Below are 20,676 nucleotides of genomic sequence, written 5' to 3'. Positions count from 1 at the left end.
AACTTTGGGCGACATGTTCTAAAATCCCAAAGCTGGGATCAGAAAACTGAAAGCAGTTTTGGAAACCTCAATATGTTTTCTATTTACTCCAAAAGTATTTTCCCAGCCCTGAAAGAAATGTGGACCCTATGGGCAAAAAAGTAAAAAGTCCCATTTTTGGGATTTTCATTCCTATTTTTGGGAATTGCGGGATGCCCTTTGACCTTTTCAATTTTTTTTTTTGCATATTCTTATTTGAAATGACAAATTTAACAAGCGTTGAAAATTTCATTGAGTTTTGTTCATAAATAAAGATTTTGTCATATATTACATATTTGTTTAATTTCTAAAACTATGATTTATATCAAAATTTTAATAGGATCGCAGATAGCTACAACAATTTAGTCCATATTTATCCCTTAATATCATTTTTTAGTTAGATATGGAAATTCTCGACCCCTTACAAAAAATTTCAAGCCAATATCTCAATTACATTCAAAAATATGTTCATTTAAACCTGTGTCCTTTAATTTCATCTTTTTCATATTTTAGTATTAAGTATGACAGCACATATTTAAATCTTATATTTACCTATTTTCTATTTGTTTGTTTATCCTTATAATTGAAAGGTCCTATTATGCTTAAATTTTCAAAAATTTATAACTATTTTTTACCTAAATTTTTTTCGACAGATCATTTCGTTCTGTTTCGTTTATGATCATGTAGGTAAAAATATACAGGTAATGATAATTTCGATTCATTCACTAATAAGAAATATCAATGACTGAATTACAGGTTATAGTAATATAGTCCTAAATGTTAATAGGTAGACAATTCGTAATTTTTTACTTTGGAATACCTGTATCGGAAATGACAAGAATTGGTATATAAGTAAACTTCTCAGATTTTAAGTACCATATTTAATAAATCTACAATGAAGATTACATTAAAGTACGAAGAGTTGTGTTCCGTTTTATTGAGTATATCTTCAAAAGGGCCAGAAAGAATTGAAGACATTTCAAATTATATAAAAACTACATATAGTAGAAAAGTAGACAAAACAGGCATATCAAAAATTGAAAACTTTTTGATGTAAAAAGTAAGTCTGTGGATGGAAATCAAAAGAAATTTCGATTAAAATTTTGTAGTTGGATGGAAACTACTACGGAAATCTCAACTTACAACACATCAATAGGAGCGCCTTGCAAGTCATACGAAGACTTATGTTCAAGGTAAAAAAAAAGAGGGTCACACAAAAACTTTTTTCAATCTCAAATGAGGAAATTGCTGATACATTTAACGAAATGCTGAAAAAGGAAAACCAACATATGGATGTCGTACATATTGCAACTATTCTTCCTAATGCATCACCAAAACGACTTAAGCGAATTGTGGAAAGTATACCAACTCCAACATCATAATCAAATTTTACTGAAGAGGAAGCAATAGCGCTTATGTTGGAACTGGGTCTCAGTCGAAATAAGTAATAAATATTAAGGAAAGCTCTGCATGAAAAAGGACACAATATATTACCATCATAGGTAGTAGGTTGTAAGAATTAATTGTATTATGTTTAAGATAAACATTTCAAATAAAAAAAGCTATTATACTAACTGATGATATTGTATTAAATTGTGTTTTATATTTCGGTGGGCGGGAAAGGTGGTTTGTGTGGGGTGATTTAGGTGTTGTTGTGCGTGGCTCATAATAAAATTATAATTTTTTTTATTTTATATACAATATTATAATAAAATAATTAACTAAATGATTTTTAAAAATTGTCCAAATATTTTATTCAACACCAAATGTATGTTCTGTCATACTTAATACTAAAATATGAAAAAGATGAAATTAAAGGACACAGGTTTAAATGAACATATTTTTGAATGTAATTGAGATATTGGCTTGAAATTTTTTGTAAAGGGTCGAGAATTTCCATATCTAACTAAAAAATGATATTAAGGGATAAATATGGACTAAATTGTTGTAGCTATCTGCGATCCTATTAAAATTTTGATATAAATCATAGTTTTAGAAATTAAACAAATATGTAATATATGACAAAATCTTTATTTATGAACAAAACTCAATGAAATTTTCAACGCTTGTTAAATTTGTCATTTCAAATAAGAAGGTCAAAGGGCATCCCGCAATTCCCAAAAATAGGAATGAAAATCCCAAAAATGGGATTTTTTACTTTTTTGCCCATAGGGTCCACATTTCTTTCAGGGCTGGGAAAATACTTTTGGAGTAAATAGAAAACATATTGAGGTTTCCAAAACTGCTTTCAGTTTTCTGATCCCAGCTTTGGGATTTTAGAACATGTCGCCCAAAGTTGAAGTTTTGATAAAAAATAGGTCATATTCGGAAGGACGCAGTGGCAACATTTTCAAAAAATAGGACAAGTTTTTTACGCCAAAGCGTTCTGCGTAAAGATACCTTTTAGAAAACTATAAAATTGTTATATGTTCTTAATAAAAATTTTATTTTATTAATAAAAGAGTTAAGACACATTTTTGGCAAAAAAACGCCAAAAATCTAAAATTTTTTGAATTTTTAAATTAAAAAACGTATATTTTTGGATCTGTAAACAATATTGATCTGAAATTTTTTGTATATTATTGGAAATTTTGTTGTCTAACTAACAAGAAAAAATTGAGTCCATTTGGTCCAAAATTACGCCCGGTATTCAAAAAAAGGCGGAAAGGTATGGTAAATTTTGTATCACTAAATTTTTAAATGCCTATAACTCGGATATTATAAGAGATAAGTAGTATGTCCAAGCATGTTTTTTCAAGATCTCGTCGAGCGCTTTCACAAATTTTTTGTATTTGGGTGAAAAACAAAAAAATGGCACGAGTTTAAAAATTTTACATGTCGTAGGTACCCTACTTTGAGCCGCCACAGCGCCGTCCCTGGGGCATCTGCAGGGTTCATCTTCAAAACTTAAACTCGAATACTCCTTGGCTACGCTCACGCCAAATTTTATCCCGATCGGATCAGCCGTTTAGAAATGCCAGATTTATTTCCAAAAAATTTCCATTCTGCCCCACTGTGGGCTGTCTAACAGATCTACGCCACCCATATGACGATTGTATTCTTTGATTACATTTGGACATTTTACTTCAATTGTTTTCTTCAGTTTTCGGTCATACCTTTTCAAAGAAGTTTCTGGCTGCGTCCCAGAAAACGATGATATTAGAGTAACATATTTATTATCCTTCCAAATGAGAGAAGATATATCCACGTTATCCACAGTTGTAACATATTCAATGCTTTTATCACGTTCTTCTTTTTTCATAGATGCCTCTGAAGGTAGCTTACAGTTAGGCAGCCGGTTTCTTCGCACAGTGCCTAAGGAGTAAATGCCCTCCTTTGCCAAATGAACCATCAGCGGTATGGCAGTATAATAGTTTTCATGGTATAACTTGTAATTTTGGCTTCTAGGAACAATACGTGATAAGCGCAGTACAATATTTGATGTGGCACCCAGATTAGGTTCACCATTAGGCCGATCTACGTCGTTTTCTTGTCCAGGATTATATTTCAAAGTTGTAGGCAAATCCAGAAACACCGGCTAATACAAAAAGTTTAAATCCCCATTTATGGGGCTTCATTGGCATATATTGCTTCATGTAGTGCCTAACTTTTGTAGAACACATTTGTTCATCAATAGAAAGATGTTCCTCTAATGATAAATTATTAAACTTTGCTTTCAAATGTTCAATTATTGGTCTTATTTTATGGAGTCTGTCTCTTCCAAGTTCTTCAAAGGTGTCATTGTTGTTAAAATGTATGTTTTGACGAATTTTTTCAAAAGTTTTTGAAGACATTGTACTGCTTACAATAAGACCTAATGTTGGGCATGTGAACTAGTGACATATACAAAATTATTCCAATATATTGTCATATGTCTGATTCAGAAAACGTTATTGACCGCTCTGGATTCTTTTTTGTATGGTAAAAATTTGTTTCTTCGACTATTTTTACTATCAAATGGTGAGAAAAAATAACAAAAGAACTGATATGGAGTTAATAAAGTTGACAATTCTCCATGTATTTCAGAATCTCCGTGGAAATGTAATTGTCCTGCGTCGATATTCAAATACTTCTTTTTCCATTTTATGTTTTTAAACTTTGTTAATGAAGATATATCTGGTTTATGAAATGTTCTTCATCTTGCTCATCGTAGACTATTTCATCAATGTTAGGCTGAAAAGTAAAATTATCCACGCTATCATCATCAGAAAAATCAGTATCATCGTCGCTTTCAGTTCCAATGAAGTTATTTAATAAAATTTCAATTTCATTATCAGCAAATTTTTTAGACTTCATCTAGAAAATTTTAATAATACGCAAAAAACAATAACAAAACATAATAAGAAACACAAAACATATAACGGATAATTGTACAACACTTTGTCACTAAACACGCGGTGTAGCCAATTGGCAACATACACTAATTGTATTTTTTTACACATTTAACTATTTTCTTTAATTTTTTTATTATTGAAATTAATAATACTTACATTAGTTTAATCAAAAATTAATTTTAGTTGTTGAAATATCACTTAGAAAGTTTTAAAAATACAAACCGAAAATCGGACTTTTTGGAAAAACAGGTGTTCAACTTTACCAACGACAAAAATGTGCAAAACAAAGATTTCTATTTAATTTTTTCAAGTTCAGATAACCAGATGTTGTAAAACAGTGTTAAACCAATAGGCCCTAATGTGCAAAATTGCGTTTTTGTACCTAAAAAGTATTTTTTTATTAAAAAAACGGTTTGTGTTGCCAAATGGCAACAGTACGCATTTAAGGGTTAATATTTATATGTATCACTACAAATGTTTAATCAAATGAAATCTCAAATTAACTAAACTATGAATCCTTTACAATAATGTTCGAAATTAAGTATTAAATGGCAAAATTTGAGCAAAAACTGAAAAAAATATATTATATCCCCTTGCAAATGAACCTGGAAACTTATCCTATCAGCCTTATATTTAGCATGACATAGTTTTACTATCCAAAGAACAATTCTAGAGGGGGACGGCCTTTCGGACAAATTTTTTTCCTTCATATAAGCTTGGCGCACTCTAATGTATGTTTGTTTGAAGTCTACACTATTTTCGTAATATTTACAAAAATTTCGTGTATAATACGAAATATTATTTAATAAAATAAAGCGAAATTAAACATAATGATATTAATTAAATTATCATTAAATAAAACTACAACACTTTTATAAAATTTAAGAAAAAGTATAATATTATTCACAAATTATTTTCATAAAAAAAATTTAAAAATTCGTGTGGAGAATAATTTTGAACTAAAATTAGAAAAATTATTTTAAATTGAACAAAAATGTTTGCATAAATTAATATTTGGTAAATTTTACCATATTTATTCAAAATTCACTTTTTTTAATTTATGTAAATTAATTTTTCCAAGATTATTTTGCATTATACTAAAATATTTCGTACAATTTCGTATATATTACGAAAGAATTTCGTGGTGCGAAACAACGAACGATTCCTACAATGTACGACATTTTTCGTATATATTTGGCATGGATTTTTTTCAGTGTATAGATGGCTAAACAGCAAAACCGATTTTTTTTGAAATTTTCACAGTGTGTACTGTATGCCTTGAAGTAAAAATAGGTTACATTTTATTTTTAAATTTCGAGTAAGCCACGAATATGAAAATTTCATAAGATGGAATTACAAATTTATATAAAAAATTTGGTATTAATATCAAATGAAGCTGAGAACTTTTGCTTCAAAATAATGTTATTTATTTAAAACCTTCAGGGTTAAAAAAGATAAATAATATAGGAATCTTTCGCAATTTCGCACAGGGAAAAAGTTGACGTGTATACCTTTAATATGTATATTAGGGGTATAACTATTGACATATAAGAATTGGCATAGCATAATAGAATAATTTTTAATTTTTAAAATTTTACACATTTTTTTACCAAGAAAACGACGTATCGTACTGATAAAAATTTTGTACACCATATCAACACTGAAGTGCACGTCGTTTGAGATATATCACAGTAATGTGACCGTAATGGAATGGATATAATAAGACGACATAAACTGCTAGAGAAAACGTGAATCTTTTAAAAATACCACTTTTTTACTAGGCACACTTATAATATTAAGAGGTCTAGAAAATCGCGTGATCGCAATATTTTTTCACTTCCTACTTTAAAATGGGTGATTCATGTTTAAAATCTTATTCACAAAAAAAAAAAAAAAAATCGAAAAAGGCGAAGATTTAATTTTAGATTTTTAAAATATTTTCCTCCAGGAAGTATGAAATGTGAAAATGAACAACTTAAAGCATCCCAGCAAAAATATTTGAAGTTGTTAAAGAAGAAGGGATATTTTCATGACTTCTTTTGTACGTATTCTATTTAATGCGTTTTAAATACATGCCTAAATTCTAATAAATTTGTCATCAGTGAAGGCATGAAAAATGCACCCGAATTCACTCATGTAACTCCACTAAAGGAATTGTAATATTTTACTATAATTTGGTATTCTCTTAGGAGATTTAACGAAAACGTGCATTTCATACAATAAATATTAAAAATTACATTAATTTTTTTATTAGATTTTTGTTTTTGTAGGTACCTACCTACCTAGTAATATTAAGTACATTTTAACATTAATAAGAGAAGGAAAAAAACAAGACTTAACGGATTTTAAAACACAGTGGGTATTTTTCCTCTGCATGAATTTAAATCCAATAAAAATCAGTTAGTTATGTTTTATCTTATTTTATTTTTATCAATATCACGCAAAAAAAATATTTAAATATTGATAATTAAATCGAAATACCATTATTAATGCATTTTTAAATAAATATAGCGCACCAATGAAAATTCGTTTGAGAATCATCGAATATTCATTGGTTATAAGAACTCATTTAAATGACGAACACATGCATGCCAATGACACGCTAATGTTAAAATCATGTATGTTTCCCCTAAATATGAACCAGTTCATTATCAGTTCAACCCATGCATTTACTGCGATCCGATGATTAAGACGTCGTTTGTAAAGTATGAAATCTTAATCACATCTAAAAATACGATTACATATTTTTCGCTTTTATAAACCAAGTATTTCCTTACAAATGAAAACCCAGTTAAAAGTGAGGAAAGAGTTATAGAAAAGTCACTACAAATAACATATTCGAAGCACATCAAATTCAGATTAAAAACCAATGAAATTTACACAAGCGTGTCATTGAAAGAATGGGGTTTATTTTTGACATCCAAAAATTGGATTTTTACTGCTTTTAAAAATAAGATTCGATGTATGTAGTTCGAAGTTTTCAAAAATTAACAACATCCCTCCAATGACAACCCAGCAAAAAAAGTGTGGAAAAAGATGTAGAATTTTCATCACAACTAGTAACTCGAAGTGCTTCAAATTCAGGTGAAAAACCTATGAATTTTACATTACCGTGTTATTGGAGGGATGTTGTTCATTTTTGACAACTTTGAACTACATCTAATCGTATCTTTAGAAGCTTTAAAACGCCGATATTTGTATGTCAAAAATAAACCACATTCTTTCAAGGAACGCTTAAGTAAATTTCATAGATTTTTCATCAAAATTTGAAGTACTTCGAATATGATGTTTGTAATGACTTTTCTACATCTCTTTCCTCATTTTTAACTGTGTTTTCATTTGTAAGGATATCTTTGGTTTTTAAAGCGAAAAGTATGAAATCGCATTTTTAGATGTGATTAAGTTGTCGTTTGTAAAGTATGACATCAATTATTTTTTGCTGGGAAGCTAATGTAAAATTCATAGGGTTTTCACCAGAATTTGAAGCACTTCGGGTTATAGTTGTGATGAAAATACTACATCTTTTTCCACACTTTTTTGCTGGGTATTAGATTAATCGACAAATTGGACCGATCCTCATAAAATTTGGTAGAGTATAAAACTAGTTTTTGTTGAATTTCATCGCTGGTAATTCTAAGCTAGGTTTGACTATTTAAACTGTATTCTTACTTATGAGTCTATTTGCGGAGTCAAGACACTTAACATCGATTTACTTCGATATGAGCGGTTTCCACCATGGTACTTGACCATGCATATTATTGCTCCCTAGTACTTTGCGCACAATTTCGACACTAATTTTTATTCACAGGACTGTCCTGAGTTCGTTGATAATTTATGGAGCTGATAGATGAAGATTCCTTCGGTATTTCCTCAGTATTTCTATGTCGTCCTGTATTGACAGCAGCTTTGGACGACTTGATAATGATAAATACTTGATGGAATTCTTTGTTCCACGCGTGGAATGACAAAATATATATAATATATACCTATATGTATTTAATTGATCGGCCTTGATTATACATATATAAATTAATTTTTTATTTTGAATTGATCAACTCTTTTTCTTTGAACATTTTAAGCGCTTATACAGGAATAATTTGCAATTTTCCAAAAAATATAATGTTAAATATTCCATATAACCACTACCTGTATAATGGGTTAATTAATGGGCAATAAAACACGTGTTCAAGGATTCTAAAAGAGTTCTTAGAAAAAATTCGAATATTTTTGCGCAGTAACTGAAATGACCCTTTATGGGTTTTTTTAATTTTTTTGGAAACCATTAATGAGTTTTTATTACTTTTTTCTTGTATTTCGTAAAAATAACAAAAATTAATAAAATTTCATTAAAAAATTTTAAGTACTATTATTATTTTTAATATTTATGTGAGACACTGTATGTATATGGGGCTATGGGTGAAATTGTCGTCCGATGCTGTCCATTTTCAATACCAAACAACCTACATCAATAAAAAATATTTCTGAACAATTTCAGCCTTCTAGCTGTTTTCGTTCGGATCTTTTTAGATGGTGGGCATAAAAAATAGTAATTTTGTATGAATATAGACCCTAAAAAGGGGAAACAAAAATAAAAAATTTATATAGAGCATAAAACACGATTTTTTTTTCAATAAAATCTTAATAACTTTTTTCAATTTTACAGTACGGTGTATAAATCTATAAGTTTGTTTAAAACATCCCAGGAATAAAAGTGTGGAAAAAGATGTAGAATCTTCATCACAACTAGAAACCTGAAGTGCTTCAAATTCAGGTGAAAAACCTATGAATTTTACATTAGCGTGTCATTGGAGGGATGTTGTTCATTTTTGACAACTTTGAACTAGGGTAGAAGGGGGACCATACGCCACTTTTTTTTTTTGAGGCGGCCTCAAATTAAAACCACAATACATATTCTTAATTTTTTTCTTGGTTCGGATACTTAGATATGTTGGCTTTAGTTTTATCCCTTTCAATCTTTCCTAAGTCAAATGTGTAATATTTTTTTAACTGACCAAAAACGGCGATACCGCCCCATCCATGGGGTAAATATGCCAAGGGGATGGGGCAGATTTGTCTTTAGTAAAATAAGCCAAAAAAATTAAAAAGTAAAAACTTATTTTGCTGTTTTATATTTTGAATTACTAAACAAAATATAATAAACTAGATATTTATTGTTTATTTCACATAACTAAACAAAAAAAATTAAAACAAATTATTAATGATTTTTTCTATATTTTAACAAAATTTTGTTCTACATCACAAGCACTACATATATTTGGCGAATGTGCAGAACGGGCAGTTCTGGGGTTTAGTTTAAATTTTTTTCGGGTTTCAAATTATATTACCGAAAATATTATTATGTCTTATTAATCACTATTATTGACGTTCTATCACTGACCAATATATTTTTTCTATCACAAAAACTAAAAAAGTTAGCACAAAAAATTCACACAGTGAAATATTTTCACAGCCCTTTGAAAAACAATTAATCACGTCTGCTCCCATCCAATCTAAAGTTAATCTTTCAAACTTTCAGGGATGATAGATAATCGATAAACGAAAATAAAATTTGATAATGCGATAAAATCGATTACTCGGTTTTCAAGTTATTCGCTTTGGCAGATGTGCCCCTATGGCGAATGATCCCCCTTCTACCCTACATCTAATCTTATTTTTAGAAGCAGAAAAAATCCGATATTTGGATGTCAAAATTAAAACACGGTCTTTCAATGACACGCTTATGTAAATTTCATTGGTTTTTTATCAACATTTGAAGTACTTCGAATATGTTGTTTGTAGTGACTTTTCTACATCTCTTTCCTCACATTTGACTGTGTTTTCATTTGTAAGGATATGTTTGGTTTATAAAAGCGAAAAATATGCGTTTGTAAAGTATGACATCAATTATTTTTTGCTGGGATATGTCGAAATCAAGTGTGAAAATTAAAAAAAAAATCTACCACGTTTTTCTCAATAACAAGTGTTTGGCGTATGGGTCAAACCAATAATAACTGACGATTTGTGTAAATTTGTTTACTTTACAGTTATTTTCTTATTTTTTTATATTTATTAATTTTTATTTTTTTCTAGCTTCGGTTAAATTCAATCAAAAAGCTTTCAACTATTGCATTAGCTCTTGGAGAAGAACGTACCCGTTCCGAATTGATTCCATTCTTAACTGAAACAATTTACGATGAGGATGAGGTCTTATTGGCATTAGCTGATCAATTGGGCAATTTTACTAGTAAATATTACCTTATATTATGATATCATTTAATTATTTTATATCATTGTGTTTACTTTTAGGTTTAGTTGGTGGCCCTGAATATGCGATGTATTTAATACCACCACTTGAGAGTTTGGCGACAGTTGAGGAAACCGTTGTGCGTGACAAAGCTGTTGAATCTTTGCGTACTGTTGCAGCTGAACACAGCGCTCAGGACCTTGAAATTCATGTTGTACCAACTCTACAGCGTTTAGTTTCTGGAGACTGGTTTACTTCCCGTACTTCTGCATGTGGATTGTTTTCAGTCTGCTATCCTAGAGTTTCGCAAGCAGTTAAGGCTGAATTACGTGCAAATTTTCGTAAATTATGTCAAGATGAAACACCCATGGTACGCAGAGCAGCTGCTAGTAAACTTGGAGAGTTTGCAAAGGTCGTCGAGATAGAATATCTAAAGTCAGATCTTATACCAAATTTTGTTCAATTGGCGCAAGATGATCAAGTAATGTGCAATGTTATTATTACCGGTTTTCACTCTTGGTAGTTTGTAGATTGTTTATTGAAAACGAGTTTGATATTTAGCAAATTTTTAAATCCAATTTTTAAAAGTTATTAAGAGTTTTTACAGCTAATTTTTGTTACTACTTGCTTAGAACATTTTTGCCTTTTCTCAAAATCTTATTGCCGGAAAATAACTTAATGATTTTCTTAGTTTTTGTTGAGGTATTGGGATTATTAAATTTACGTTCTATATCTAAATTGGTAATTTATATGGACAAAACCTAATTAGACCATTCCATCTGAGACGACCCAAATTAAGTAACATGTGTTCCTAGGAATTTATATGAACAAAACTTAATTAGACCATTCCATCTGAGACGACCCAAATTATGTAACATGTGTTCCTAGGAATGAACTCTCGATTTCGGTGAAACTGTTATAACATACTTTTGATAATTCTTGTTCCTGAGATATTTTAAGAGCTGCTGGATTTGGTCACATGTTCGCATTTTGTTAAATGTTTATTTCTAATTTTCAATTTATGAAGAATTGAACCTAAATTATTGTAGCGCTCAGCTGTTTATTTTCATGTTAAATTTTCCAAGCTATTATAATAGACCTTTTTCTATTTTAAATCTGTAAATCTAAAAATTAATGGGAGAATTCATATCAAAACGGACAGAAAACAGCTATTTTCGGATTTACCACCGATTTTAATGAAATTTCCCACAAATATGGTTTGAAAGTGTTTCTAAAATCAATGACTATTGGATCGGAATCGTTCCAGAACCAAAATATCGCGCTTTGAAAATTTAAAAATATGTTAAAATTGTCTAAAAGTATATATGTAGCAGAGATGAGGGTTGTGCACTATATTTTTAGTTAAATCAATATTTCACTAGAACTAAATATTATTTCAAAAAATATATTTGTCACTAATTTTTAGCAGCTTAGTGATTGTGAAGCTTATATTTTAACCACTAATATTTTTTAGTGATAATGTTATTTTTTAACTATAATTCAATTGAGTGATAGTGTAGAAAAAGGCACTACACTCAAATAGTTAAAAATTTGAACAGTTAAAATGGAAAATACAGATTTCGATAGCGATGACACTATGATGGACCCTACATATGCAGTTACCCAAACAACATTTCATGCTTTAAAAAGAAATGGTTGGAACACCTAAATTCAAAAACTTGTTCAAAGGATTTTTCGTAAAAACTTGTTCAAAGGATTTCCCGTATTTTTAGCCTCAAAAAATATCTACAAATAAGGCAAATATTTTTAAAATTTAAAAGACATTTGCTTTCTTCTGCTCTAGTAGATAGACTTTTTTTTAGCGGAATGGTGGACTCTTCTCGGAGAAATAAATGTTGATTATGTATATCGATTGCCACTTCAGCTGCGTTACCAGTTGCCAAAATTATGTGTTTTTTTAAGCAATATGTTGAAAATTTTGTAAATCATGAATGTTTTATTTATTAATAATATTCGTCCAATGAGTTTTTGGTTGACTTGAACCATTTCTAGACTGAACTATTAACACATAAACTTTCAATTGAGTGAATCATTTCTCCCAAGAAAAAAATAGTGCAGGAATATTTTTTGAACTAATAATTTAGTGTAGAAAAAATTATTTCACTAGGCTGTAAAAACAAATATTTTAACTATTTTTTAAATATTTTTAGTTAAAAATTTTAAATATCACTATCACTATTATTGAGTGAGACTTATATTTTTCAACTTGTTTATGTGTTAGTAATTTATTCCAGCAATTATTGAGGAAGAAGAAGCATAAATTTCATTTTTATTTAGATTTTACGACGGCAACATCATTTTTTTACCGCATGGTGATAAAAAATGTATGAAAAAATTTTATGCGTTATATGTCTGTACTGTTACACATACAATTTTTACCATTATTATAAATGTAATTTTTGCTGTAAAAAACAATTATCCATTTCTTTAAATTATTTTTTTATTAATGAAAAAATGTTTTATTAAAAAACTGGATATTTTTCTTTGTATATTTCAAGTAAAATTTGGTACTGTGTCTGCAAAAGTGTTTTTATTTTCATCAAACCAGTGCGTGTGAGTTTTTTTTTTCACTAACACAATCAAAAAAATCCTGTGTGTGTAAATTTGTTTGATCATTGCCATCACCCTTAAAAGTAGTGAATAATTTTGAACTACCACTAATTATTAGTGATAGTTAAAAATGAGTGCACTACCTCCATCTCTGATACAGTGTCTCTCATAAGTATTCGAATTTAGGTAAACTATGAAAAGAAACCAAATTTAATAATATATTTTGTGTGGAAAATAAATAAATAAATTTGTTATATTGTCTAGATAGTCCTTAGTTTTGATATCACGCCCCTTAAAACTTGAAAACTTTACATTTACTTAAATTAGTTGTGCTTTTTTTAAAAAAAGTCCATGAAACTACTTCACAAAAGTATGCGAATTTTCCTGTATTTCATATTTGATCATATTATACGATACACAAATTTTAGAATCGCATGGTTTTATGCTTAATATTGTTTTAAGGGGTTACTATCAACCGCATGGATATATTTTTGACACATTTGGTCCACAATTTTGGGGGATTTTTACCCTCTTTTCATGTAATATCATTAAAATGGTGATTTTTGGCTATATTTGTAATGTTTTCACCCTTTTTCCAGAGATAAAACCAAAATTTCATGTTGGAATTTAATAGAACCCATAGGGTATCCAAAAATAATATTTTTTGTTATAAGGATCTGTACTTAAACGTTCCAAGATGTATTTTTGGTATCGTTTTTCAGTTTCTAATTGAATTATCTGGATCATAAGTCCCTTTTCGTACCTCTAGGAACGATATTTTTCGACAAAGTTGTCTAGTGTATATTCATGTACATATTGGCACTAATGTATTTTAAATTTTCAATATATTAAAGTGGTATACATCCCCAAAACATGTCTTAACAAAACGTCATCCTATATAGTAGAATTCAGTTTTTACTACTCGTAACTTTCACGCTTATGTTGCCCGTTAGAATAACACTGTAAGTCCTAAATTTTGGTTTTAATTTGATCATAGTAAATAATATTTAAACACATATCAACATTTTTCATGTGATCATAATGATATCGTGCCATGCAGCATGGAGGCCATTGGTATATAAAAATCATGATTTTACTATTTTGAATGGTGCTTCTTCGAGGCATGTTTTGGAGTTGTACACTTCCACAACACTTTGAAAACTTAAAATGTATAAAAGCTGATATCTAAAAGAATATATACCAGAAAACTTTCCTCGAAAATAGTTGATCCTAGTATTATAAAAATGGACTTAAGTTCCAATATATTGAATTAGAGACAGAAGAATGATCCGAATAATTTATCTTGGAACGTTTAAATACAGATTCTTGTAACAAAAAATATTATTTTTTAGATACCCCAAGGGCTCTTTTAAGTCCCAATATCAAATTTTTGTTTTATCTCTGGAAAAAAGGAGAAAAATTTACAATTATGGCCAAAAATCGCCATTTTAATGATATTACATGAAAAGAGGGTACAAATTCCCCAAAATTGTGGACCAAATGGGCCAAAAATATATCCTTTCCGTGGATAGTAACCCCTTAAAACAATATTACGCATAAAAACCATTCGATTCTAAAATTTGTGTTGCGTATAATATGATCAAATATGAAATACAGGAAAAATTCGTATACTTTTGTGAGGCAATTTCATGGACTTTTTTTTAAAAAAGCACAATTAATTTAAGTCAATGCAAATTTTTCAAATTTTAAAAAGCGTGATATCAAACATAAGGACTATCTAGACAATATAACAAATTAATTTATTTATTTTGCACACAAAATATATTATTAAATTTGGTTTCTTTTTATTGTTTACCCAAATTCGAATAATTATGAGAGACACTGTATGTGCATATAATTGCCCATAACTTTGAAATTCCTTTAAGTACACGATAATTTTTGATTTCGTTTTAAAGCCAAAGATATTGTCTTTAAAATCGTGCAAATAAAATATTTTACTTCCAAAAGGTTAAAGGTCAATTTTCATAGTGTATTGTTCAATGTCAAATAGGTCAGACAGCCCCGTGTTAAAAATTATAAAAATACATGGTATGAGGATACCTGTACTCTCTTCTATATTTCAGTGAAATTGATGGAGACTTTTGTAGTTCAGGAGTTATTAGGTTAGGTTAGGTTGATAGGAGGATGTATACTACATCAAAGAAGAATACACCTAGACCATTATCGGGCCTGTTGTGCGCTCCAATTCATGAAAAAAAAAATTGTTCACTGAATTTTTCCATGTTCAGAAACTCCGTTTCCTGGACGTAATTCCTAAAAATCTTCCAATCAGTGTTGGTTAAGAATGAGTTCCGGAATAACATCACTTCCAAGATACTTGGATCTAACTTCGACGAATGCCTGACAGTGGCAAAAAAAATGCTCCAGAGTTTCTCTGTCCTCTCCACATGCTCTACATTCGTCTGAATCCGCACGTCCAAGAGGCCATATTTTTAATTCAGCTTTTGTTGCGGCGAATGGTTTTGCGTTTGTCAGGTTAACTACATCGAGCTCCCTTCCCTTTAAAGATATTAATTTCGCCCTTTCGTTGCCGACAACCCCCGAGTGGCCTGGTACCCATATAGGGTTGCCAGATTCCGATTCGCAAAAAGCTGGACATTGGGTTTTAAAAAGCTGGACAAAACAAAAGAAGCTGGACATATTAATGCAGGGGTTCTCATATACCAATTCCGTTTTGTTATAGTCCATAGAGTACGAATATATTTTTAGTTTTCCCCGATCACTTCGATAACTTAGTTTTTAAGAGCAAAAGATGTGAAAAATTATTTTTTAAGTAGAAATTCATATAGTAGCATTATAGGCGAAAGGGATTGTCAAAGACCTAAGTCCCCTGTCAAAAACCTAACTGGTGATAATGTATTAGTAGAAGCACAGAAATAAGCACAGTTGTTCAAAAGGTACTAAATAATAAATGTATTTTTGATACGTTATTTTTTGTATGTTATTACTAGGATTTCATATACTAAGTAGTGAATGAAAATATTAGTTAATTAATTTTTTTCAGAAGATATTTCATCTTAAAACGTATTATAAACACGTCTTTTTGATATTTTTTTCTGCACTAATGGAAAAAGAAAAAAAGTATGGGAAATACTTTTTTCATTTTCAATACGAAAATTTACAACTTTTCTTTTTTCAGTTTTAATTAAAATGAAATGTCAAAGAATAAAAAATATTTTTTTTTTCGTTTGTAAAATATAAATTATTTTCGGTGGCAAAAAATAATAAATATTAAGTTTAAGTGATGAGAAAAACTATTAAGTGCTAATATCCTCGCAATTTCGTGAAGAAAATTTGAAGTTTTGTGAGTGCGTTTAGTTCTCTCAAGTGTGTTTTATTCTCTCAGAACTCGTCTGTGTGAAGAGAATAAAAAATTTTGTTTTACAACCCCTTCAGTTTCGCCTATATCCCTACTATATGTAGAAATTTGTAACCGATTATGGCCAATAGGCTAGGTTTATTTGAAAATAAATTAAATTAAAAAGCGCCATTTTTGAAGTTTTAAATTTTAAAAATCATAAGTACGTAAGCTGTACGTAAAGAAATTGACTATCGCTCGCAATAATATATATTTATTACGACATCAGCTTTTCAAGTGTTGAGACATGTTGTCAGTGATGATAGAAGAGGGAAATCATAACTTAGTTGTATAACAAATGTACAAACAGTGTTGGCTAACATGATTTGACAAAGATAACATAAAAATTATTTCCCAAGTTATTGTAGTGTATTAAAAAAATTCTATTTAGCTGGACAAATTAAAATTTAGCTTGAAACTGGACAAGCATCAAAAAAGCTGGACAATCCAGCCAAGTCCAGCCAGGCTGGCAACCCTATACCCATATGATGTAAACCTTGCCTCTGGGAGAGTATTCAGTTAAAGCTTTCTTACAATCCAATACGGTCTTAGATTTAATTCTATCACCTGATATCGGCCTAATTGCCTTCTGGCTGTCGGTAAATATATTAAGCCCTGTGGGCGCCAAATTTGTTCTATTCCAATTTACACATTCCGTTATTGCTCGTACTTCTGCCTGGAAGCTTGTGTTATGATGAGGTAAACGGTGGTATATTTCTGTTTCTGGGTCTTCAATATAGAACCCCAGGCCCACTTTGTCCCCTAATTTAGAGCCATCCGTGTAGCAACAGATTCCTACTGGTATTTGCTCCAATGTTCCGCTTGACCAAGACATTCTATCTGGGATCAGCGTTTCAAAGTTTCCGACATATTCTGTGTCTGGTATGCGATCAGGCACGTCCGATGAATGTGTATAACCTTCCAATGTGTCCAGTATACATTGATGACGTGTCCTATAACCGTTTTTGGCCAGTTCGCCTAAAGTAAAGAGCCGTTCGGCTGTAAGCGCCGCCTCATATCTTAAATATGTTTCAATGGGTGGAATATCTAGCAACGTTTCCAGAGCATTGGTTGAAGTAGTACACATGGCACCACTTATACCCAAGCAGCATGTACGCTGAACTCCCTGTAGTAGTTTGATATTACACTTTTTGTCCAAAGCAGTCCACCAGATTATTGTAGCATAAGCTAGAATTGGTCTAATTACACTTTTATAAAGCCAATTTGTCATAGTAGGACTAAGACCCCATTTCATGCCAATGGTTCTCCTACATATCGTCTAGCACCGATGCGACTTGTTGATCCTATCCTCTATGTGGTGTCTCCATTTTAATTTCCGGTCAAGTATTACACCTAAGTACTTAACTTTGTCTGTCACCGGTATCTTCTTGCCCAAGAAGCAAGGTTCAGTATATGTAGAAATTTTTGTCTTTCTTGTGAAAAGATTTCCGTCTTCGCCGGGTTAACATTGAGGCCTCTCGGTTGAGCCCAGCTCAAGGCCGTATTCAGAGCCTCCTCAGCTCTTCTACACAAGTAATTTGGATCCTTTCCCTTTAAAAGTATTATGACCTGCTTAGCAGCCAGGTCTAAGTCCTTTCTCGGTTAGGGTCCTTAGGAGGCTATTAATCGTGGTAACCCAGAGTAAAGGTGACAAAATGCCACCCTGTGGTATACCGCGAAATATCTTTTTCCTGATAGTTATATCGTACATCTCGCAGCTTATCCATATGTTCCTTAGCATGTAGTTGATCCTGTTACTGAGCACCTGGTCAACATAAAACTGGTCTAGGGATTGGATAAGAGTATCAGTGTGCACGTTATTGAAAGCGCCTTCGATGTCAATGCATACCGCCAGTGTATACAGTTTGCTATCGAAAGATTCACCTATGTAGTGGGCGACTTCGTTTAAAGCGGTTTCCACCGATCGTCCCTTTACATAAGCATGCTGCTTATATTTAAGGTCTTTGTATGGTGTACTGCTTTTAACCATGCAATCGGTCGATAGGACTTAGGTGTCGCATAGCTAGGTTTCCCTGGTTTGGGTATAAATATTACCCTTGCATCCTGCCATTTAACTGGCGTATATGTCAATTTTAAGCATGCAGTGAATATCTGTGACATATGTACTGAAAGCAGTCCCGCCTCCATCTGCAAAAGTGCCGGGAAAATGCCATCCGACCCTGCAGCTTTATAGGGAGCAAAGCTCTTGATTGACCCTTCAACCATGTCAGATGTAAAATTATTTCCGTGTTACCCTCCCCTTCCATCAATATCGGTTCTATGTTATTCGATATACCGGGTAGGAAATGAGAGTCCATTAGGAGATTCATTGTCTCCTCCATATCCTCCAGCCTCCTGCCCGTGTCATCGATCATAGATTCCGGTTGGACATGAGTTTTGGATAGGAATTTTTTTATCTTCGATACGTCATTTACGCTATCTACTTGTTCACAGAAAAGTTTCCAGGAGTCTCGTTTGGCTTTTCGAACGATTTTCTTATATTCACCAAGTTTATTACGATACTCATCTCAGTATACTGCGGTCTTTTTACAACGTGCCCGGTTAAATAGTTTGCGAAGAGTCTTCCCAAGGATCCGGATCTCCCCAGTTACCCAGGGTTTCTCCTGGGCAGATCTCCGCTCTCGCAGAGGGCAGCTGTCCTCGAACGATTCAACCAAGGCACTTGTGAACGTTTCCACTTTGGCATCTATATCCTCTTTATGTTGACATTGAAAAGTGTCCTGACCTAAACGGTTCTTTAGTAAGGTCCCGAACATTGTCCAATTAGTTCTAGACTTATTCCGAAACTTTATCGGCTTTGGAGGTGGCCTTAGTATTTTGAATTTTATGTACCGATGGTCAGAAAAGGAGTGCTCGTTCGAAACTCTCCAATACTGAATTTCGTTTATAAGCTCTTCTGAACATATGGTTATATCTAATACTTCTTCTCTGATTCTATTGACGAAGGTAGCTTTATTACCTAATTTCAATGTTATCAAGTCTTTAGTATTAAGGAAATCCATGAGGGCTTGTCCCCTGCGATTGGTGTTTGTACTACCCCAAGCTACATGGTGGGAGTTGGCATCACAACCTATTACAATTTTCTTATTTTTCCTTTGTGCCTCTTCAACCAGTTTCATCAGATCCGACGTTGGTGGTAGTGTCGGAGAATCGAAAGGCAGGTAAACAGATGCAAGGTATATGTTGCCACGACCTTGCTACAGCACCGTTGCATCCGATGTTGATAATCCTGTTGAGAGGAGAAAACATAAGTACTTGTGACATAAGATACATGTTCTCGGGCGAGATCCTGTATCAGCGTAGAAAAGTTGGAAATTTACGTGATTTAATCCAGAAACCTTGTTGCGAATCGTCCAAGGTTCCTGGATTAAAGCTATATGTATTTTACCTGTGTTAATTTTAGCCATCAGTGCGTTGTTAGCTTTCTCGCTCCGATGGAGGTTTATTTGGATAACCTCAATCATGGTCATCCATTAAACTGTCTTCCAGCGAGTTGGTGATCACCTCCTCGCTCTTTGGATTTGACTCCTACGGGAAGCTTGAAGTGGCTATTAATGCAGTGGGTACTGTTGATGGCACTGCGGTGTCCTTATTAGGCATAGGAATAGCAGTATTTTTAATCGACACATTCCCAATTCTGGAGAGCACTGCTGTTCTGTCTTCTGGCGGGTGAGTGATTTCCTCCTCGCTTTTAGGATTTGACTCCTCAACATTGCCAGTACTTGCTAATGATGCTTTGGGCACTGTCTTAGGTGTTTTAGTGTCCTTGTCGGGGCCGGTTTTAACAGCCCTTTCAATCGGCGCCTTCCCAATTTTAGAAAGGGCAACTACACTTTCTTCTGGCGAGTTAATGGTAACTTCCTCGATTTTAGGATTTGACTCCTCAACGTTATCAGTAGTGGATACTGATGCTGTGGTCTTAGGTTTTTTAGTGTCCTTTTCGAGGCTTGTTGTAACAGCCCTTCCAATCGGCACCTTCCCAAATTTGAATATGACAGCTTTAGAGGCGAAGTTATCTTTATTCTTGGCAAGACTAGCCATAGATTTCTGGTCGATACCTATTACAAATAAAGTTCCCTCAGGTTCTTCTTTCCTGTAAAAGACATCCC

The 20,676-nt window shown here is 31.9% G+C and overlaps 1 protein-coding gene across 3 annotated transcripts in view; it reads left to right on the top strand.

Annotated features, from left to right (window-relative positions):
• Window positions 1-20,676, top strand: part of LOC119613764 (serine/threonine-protein phosphatase PP2A 65 kDa regulatory subunit) — a 163,918-nt gene that overhangs the window by 65,843 nt on the left and 77,399 nt on the right. For all 3 annotated transcript variants that reach the window (XM_037969797.1, XM_037969804.1, XM_037969813.1), the window contains exons 2-3: window positions 10,443-10,596; window positions 10,659-11,077. In XM_037969797.1, coding sequence (XP_037825725.1) covers window positions 10,443-10,596; window positions 10,659-11,077 — 573 coding nt within the window. The remainder of the gene's footprint in view (window positions 1-10,442; window positions 10,597-10,658; window positions 11,078-20,676) is intronic.

The sequence above is a fragment of the Lucilia sericata genome, unplaced genomic scaffold (genome assembly GCF_015586225.1).
Source record: "Lucilia sericata isolate MDLA Ls3-8-SP2 unplaced genomic scaffold, ASM1558622v1 Contig000040F_arrow, whole genome shotgun sequence".
NCBI lineage: Eukaryota > Metazoa > Arthropoda > Insecta > Diptera > Calliphoridae > Lucilia > Lucilia sericata.
Note: the sequence above shows the minus strand (reverse complement) of the source record. Positions and strands in the feature narration are given on the sequence as shown.